This window comes from Molothrus ater, unplaced genomic scaffold (assembly GCF_012460135.2).
Source record: "Molothrus ater isolate BHLD 08-10-18 breed brown headed cowbird unplaced genomic scaffold, BPBGC_Mater_1.1 matUn_MA635, whole genome shotgun sequence".
Taxonomy (NCBI): domain Eukaryota; kingdom Metazoa; phylum Chordata; class Aves; order Passeriformes; family Icteridae; genus Molothrus; species Molothrus ater.
In genome coordinates this window covers 41,085-48,127 of record NW_023416798.1, presented here as the reverse complement: position 1 = coordinate 48,127, position 7,043 = coordinate 41,085, and the positions used below count along the sequence as shown (strand labels likewise).

General features: G+C 60.5%; 1 protein-coding gene across 1 annotated transcript; it reads left to right on the top strand.

Annotated features, from left to right (window-relative positions):
* Positions 1 to 439: 439 nt before the first annotated feature.
* LOC118701397 (mucin-2-like) lies at positions 440 to 6,765 on the top strand (the record flags this gene model as incomplete). Its single annotated transcript, XM_036406012.1, has 7 exons — positions 440 to 536; positions 839 to 975; positions 1,104 to 1,239; positions 2,186 to 2,278; positions 2,434 to 2,496; positions 4,835 to 5,500; positions 6,104 to 6,765. Coding segments are annotated over exons 1-7 (1,854 nt in total), but the record flags the coding sequence as incomplete, so codon positions are not given.
* Between the last annotated feature and the right edge of the window lie 278 nt (positions 6,766 to 7,043).

The window sequence follows — 7,043 nt, the reverse complement described above, 5'->3', positions numbered from 1 at the left end:
CCGTGTCCCACCTCCCCATCCCATCACCCGTGTCCCCAGCCCGTGTCCCTTGTCCCACCATGTCCCCTGTCCCCATCCCATCACCCGTGTCCCCATCCCGTGTCCCTTGTCCCACCATGTCCTTGTCCCCATCCCCTGTCCCCATCCCATCACCCGTGTCCCCATCCCATGTCCCATGTCCCATGTCCTTGTCCCCTGTCCCCAGCCCATGTCCCTTGTCCCCATCCCATCACCCGTGTCCCCCTCCCATGTCCCATGTCCCATGTCCTTGTCCCCTGTCCCCATCCCATCACCCGTGTCCCCATCCTGTGTCCCACCATGTCCTTGTCCCCATCCCATCACCGGTGTCCCTTGTCCCACCATGTCCTTGTCCCCATCCTGTGTCCCACCATGTCCTTGTCCCCATCCCATCACCCGTGTCCCCATCCTGTGTCCCACCATGTCCTCGTCCCCATCCCGTGTCCCCTGTCCCCTGTCCCACGTCCCCACAGGACCAGAGCACGCCCTTGGCCACACCTGGGACCTTCCCCACGGTGGTGACACCACGAGGAACCTCCCGAGCCTCCCGGGAGTGCCACCACCGTCCCCTCAAGGGTCTCCCTGACCCCTTGTCCCCAGTCCCCAGTCCCGTGTCCCCTCCACTGTCCCATGTCCCCATCCCGCGTCCCTTGTCCCCTGCCCCACACACTGACACCCTGCCCCACATCCCCATCCCATGTTCTCCCTGTCACCCATGTCTCCACCCTGTGTCCCGCCATGTCCCCGCCCCCTGTCCCCGTGTCCCCAATCCCGTGTCCCGTGTCCCTTGTCCCCTCTCCCACGCCCCACGTCCCCACAGGACCAGAGCAGGCCCTTGGCCACGCCTGGGGCCTTCCCCACGGTGGTGACACCACGAGGAACCTCCTGAACCTGCTGGGGGTGCCACCTCCGTCCCCTCAAGGCCACCACCCGGCTGTTGTCCCTTTGCGGCACCACGTGCCGGGAACAGGGCGGTGGCACTTGCCTGGCACATTCCTGGCAGCACCTGCAGAGTCAGGTTTCGTTTCTCCCTCTCCTTTTTATTGTGACCAAAGGTCCCCTCCGGGTGTCCGCTGTGTCCCCAGTGCCGCCGCGCCCGCCGCTGGGGACGGATCCTCGTGTCCCTCTCTCTGTCCCCAACGCCGGAGATCGGGGGGGACATGGGGCGGCTCTGGCGCCACCCGGCCTCGCTCTGCGTCTGCCTCCTGCTGCTCTTCACAGGTGGGACATGGTGGCACCGGGACCCCTCCCCTCCCCACCCCATGGTGGCACCGGGACCCCTCCCCACACCCCTGGTGGCACTGGGACCCCTCCCCACCCCATGGTGGCACTGGGACCCCTCGCCACACCCATGGTGGCACTGGGACCTGTCCCACACCCCATGGTGGCACTGGGACCCCTCCTCACCCCATGGTGGCACTGGGACCCCTCCCCACACCCGTGGTGGCACTGGGACCCCTCCCTTCCCCTGGTGGCACTGGGACATGTCCCCCACCCCATGGGGGGTGTCTTGGGGTCTTTGTGGGGGTCTTGGGGTCTTTGGGGGTGTCCAGGGACCTTTGGGGGTGTCCTTGGATCTTGAGACCCACCTGGGGTTCTTGTGGATCTTTGGAGAACCGAGGTTGGTCTTTTGTGGGGACCACGGTTCTGGGGTGGGTGGGCGAGGGTCTTTGGGGGTCCAGGGGTGTTTTGGGGGTGGATCCAGGGGTCTTTAGGGGACACCAAGGGACATTTGGGGTCAGGGGGCTTTGGGATCCCACTGGGCGGGGGTCTTGGGACTCAACTGGGAATCCTTGGGGCATCTTTGGGGCGTCTTTGGAGAACCAGGGTTGGGTCTTTGGTGGGGACCATGGTTCTGGGGTGGGCGAGGGTCTTTGGGGGTCCAGGGGTGATGGGGGGTGGGGGTCAATGGATCTTTGGGGCTTTGGGATCCGCCTGGGGCTCTTGGGAACCCTTGGGGCATTTTTGGGGTTCCAGGGGCGGGGATTTGGGGAGGGGTGGGGGTCCCTGAGGGGCTGGGCAGCTTCTGGTGCTCCGTGGGGTTCTGGCAGATGTTGGTGAGCTCGGCCTGGGCAGGGCCTGCACACGGAGGAGATGCTGGGGCGGCCATCTTGAAGGGCGTGGCCGTGTGGGTCCTGGGATGACGCGGCCACCACTGCTCCAGCAGGGGAGAAAACCGTGGACACCGGCGGCATCAGCAGCTCCGATGTGACCACCAGGACCAAAACCAACTTGGATGACGGCGAGAAAACCATGACCCGTGAAATCACCACTACCATCTCAACAACCTCACCCACCACCTCACCCACCACAACCACCACAACCACTCCAACCACCTCACCCACCACAACCATCACAACCACCACAACCACCACAACAACCGCACCCACCACAACCAACACAACCACCTCACAGACCTCACCCACTCCAACCACCACAACCACCTCAACCACCACACCCACTACAACCACAACCACCTCACCCACCTCACCCACCACAACCACCTCACCCACCACAACCACCTCACCCACCTCAACCCCCTCAACCACCTCAACCAACTCAGCCACTACAACCACCACAACCACCTCACCCACCTCAACCACCTCAACCTGCTCATCCACCACAACCACCTCAACCACCTCACCAACCTCACCAACCTCAACCACCTCACAGACCTCACCCACCAAAACCACCTCACCCACCACAACCACCTCCCTCACCTCAACCAACTCACCCATTACAACCACCAAAACCACCTCAACCACCTCACCCATGTCAACCACCACATCCACCTCAACCACCACAACAAACTCACCCACCACAACCACCTCAACCACCTCAACCACAACCACCTCACCTACCGCAACCACCTCACCCACCTCACCCACCTCAACCACCTCAACCACCTCAACAAACTCACCCACCACAACCACCTCAACCACCTCAACCACAACCACCTCCCTCACCTCAACCACTTCACCCACCTCAACCTCCTCACCCACCACAACCACCTCACCCATCACAACCACCACAACCACCTCACCCACCACAACCACCTCAACCACCTCAACCTGCTCATCCACCACAACCACCAAAACCACCTCACCCACCTCACCCACCACAACCACCTCAACCACCTCACCCACCTCACCCACCACAACCACCTCAACCACCTCAACCACCTCACCCACCTCAACCACCTCACCCACCTCAACCACCGCACCCACCTCAACCTCCTCACCCACCTCAACCACCTCACCCACTACAACCACAACCACCTCACCCACCTCAACCACCTCACCCATCACAACCACCACAACCACTTCACCCACCTCACCCACCTCACCCACCTCAACCACCACAACCACCTCAACCACCTCACAGACCTCACCCACCACAACAACCTCACCCACCACAACCACTACAACAATATCAACGACCTCAACCACCTCACCCACCTCAACCACCTCAACAATCTCACCCACCACAACCACCTCCCTCACCTCAACCACTTCACCCACCTCAACCACCTCACCCACCTCACCCACCACAACCACCTCAACCACCACAACCACCTCACCCACCTCACCCACCACAACCACCTCCCTCACCTCAACCACTTCACCCACCTCAACCACCTCACCCACCTCACCCACCTCAACCACCTCACCCACCTCACCCACCACAACCACCTCACTCTCCTCAACCACCTCACCCACCTCACCCACCACACCCACCTCAACCACCTCACCCACCTCAACCACCTCAACCACCGCACCCACCTCAACCATCTCCCTCACCTCAACCACCTCACCCACCACAACCACCTCACCCACCTCAACCACCTCCCTCACCTCAACCACCTCACCCACCTCAATCACCTCACCCACCTCAACCACCTCACCCACCACAACCACCTCAACCATCTCACCCATCACAACCACCACAACCACCTCACCCACCACAACCACCTCACCCACCTCAACCACCTCAACCACCGCACCCACCTCAACCACCTCAACCACCTCAACCACCTCAACCACCTCACAGACCTCACCCACCACAACAACCTCACCCACCACAACCACTACAACAATATCAACGACCTCAACCACCTCACCCACCTCAACCACCTCAACCACCGCACCCACCTCAACCACCTCAATCACCTCAACCACCTCACCCACTACAACCACCTCACCCACCACAACCACCTCAACCACCACAACCACCTCAACCACCTCACCCACCTCACCCACCACAACCACCTCACCCACCTCAACCACCTCACCCACCACAACCACCTCAACCATCACAACCATCTCACCCACCTCAACCACCTCACCCACCTCACCCACCTCAACCACCTCAACCACCACAAGCACCTCAACCACCTCAACCACCTCAACCACCTCACCCACCTCAACCACCTCAACCACCTCACCGACCTCACCCACCTCAACCACCTCACCCATCACAACCACCACAACCATCTCACCCACCTCAACCACCACAACCACCTCAACAATCTCACCCACCACAACCACTACAACCACAACCTCCTCCCCCACCTCAACCACCTCAACCACCTCACCCACCTCAACCACCTCAACCACCTCAACCACCTCAACCACCTCACCCACCTCAACCACCTCAACCACCTCAACAATCTCACCCACCACAACCACCTTAACCTCCTCACCCACCACAACCACCTCAACCACCTCAACCTGCTCATCCACCACAACCACCACAACCACCTCACCCACCTCAACCACCTCACCCACCTCACCCACCACAACCACCTCACCCACCACAACCACCTCAACCACCTCAACCACCTCACCCACCACAACCACCTCAACCACCACAACCACCTCACCCACCACAACCACCTCACCCACCACAACCACCTCACCCACCACAACCACCTCAACCACCTCAACCACCTCACCCACCACAACCACCTCACCCACCTCAACCACCTCACCCACCTCACCCACCACAACCACCTCAACCACCAGAACCACCTCACCAACCTCAACCACCTCACCCACCACAACCACCTCAACCACCTCAACCACCTCACCCACCACAACCACCTCAACCACCACAACCACCTCACCCACCACAACCACCTCACCCACCACAACCACCTCACCCACCTCACCCACCTCAACCACCACAACCACCTCAACCATCACAACCATCTCACCCACCTCAACCACCTCACCCACCTCACCCACCACAACCACTACAACAATATCAACGACCTCAACCACCTCACCCACCTCAACCACCTCAACAATCTCACCCACCACAACCACCTCAACCACCGCACCCACCTCAACCACCTCAATCACCTCACCCACCTCAACCACCTCACCCACCTCAACCACCTCACCCACTACAACCACCTCACCCACCACAACCACCTCAACCACCACAACCACCTCAACCACCTCACCCACCTCACCCACCACAACCACCTCACCCACCTCAACCACCTCACCCACCACAACCACCTCAACCATCACAACCATCTCACCCACCTCACCCACCTCAACCACCTCAACCACCACAAGCACCTCAACCACCTCACCCACCTCAACCACCTCAACCACCTCACCGACCTCACCCACCTCAACCACCTCACCCATCACAACCACCACAACCACCTCACCCACCTCAACAATCTCACCCACCACAACCACTACAACCACAACCTCCTCACCCACCTCAACCACCTCAACCACCTCAACCACCTCAACCACCTCACCCACCTCAACCACCTCAACCACCTCAACCACCTCACCCACCTCAACCACCTCAACCACCTCAACAATCTCACCCACCACAACCACCTTAACCTCCTCACCCACCACAATCACCACAACCACCTCACCCACCACAACCACCTCAACCACCTCAACCTGCTCATCCACCACAACCACCTCACCCACCTCAACCACCTCACCCACCTCACCCACCACAACCACCTCACCCACCTCAACCACCTCACCCACCTCACCCACCACAACCACCTCAACCACCAGAACCACCTCACCAACCTCAACCACCTCACCCACCACAACCACCTCAACCACCTCAACCACCTCACCCACCACAACCACCTCAACCACCTCACCCACCTCACCCACCACAACCACCTCAACCACCTCAACCACCTCACCCACCTCACCCACCACAACCACCTCAACCACCTCAACCACCTCACCCACCACAACCACCTCAACCACCAGAACCACCTCACCAACCTCAACCACCTCACCCACCACAACCACCTCAACCACCTCAACCACCTCACCCACCACAACCACCTCAACCACCTCACCCACCTCACCCACCACAACCACCTCAACCACCTCAACCACCTCACCCACCTCACCCACCACAACCACCTCAACCACCTCAACCACCTCACCCACCACAACCATCTCACCCACCTCAACCACCTCACCCACCTCACCCACCTCAACCATCTCAACCACCTCACCCACCTCACCCACCTCAACCACCTCACCCACCTCAACCACCTCACCCACCACAACCACCTCACCCACCTCAACCACCTCACCCACCTCAACCACCACAACCACCTCACCCACCTCAACCACCTCAACCACCTCACCTACCTCACCCACCTCACCCACCACAACCACTTCACCCACCTCAACCACCTCTCCCATCACAACCACCACAACCACCTCAACCTCCACAACCATCTCAACCACCTCACCCACCACAACCACCTCAACCACCTCACCAACCACCACCACCTCAACCACCTCAACAATCTCACCCACCTCAACCACCTCACCCACCTCAACCACCTCCACCACCTCAACCACCTCCACCACCTCAACCACCTCCACCACAAGCACGACCACCACCATGACAACCACAGCCACCAGTCCAGGTGAGTCTTCCTCCTTGGTGGCCCTCCATAGCCACGTCCCCTCTCCCCGCCCTGCTCCCAGCATTCTCCAGGTGGCTCCTGGGGT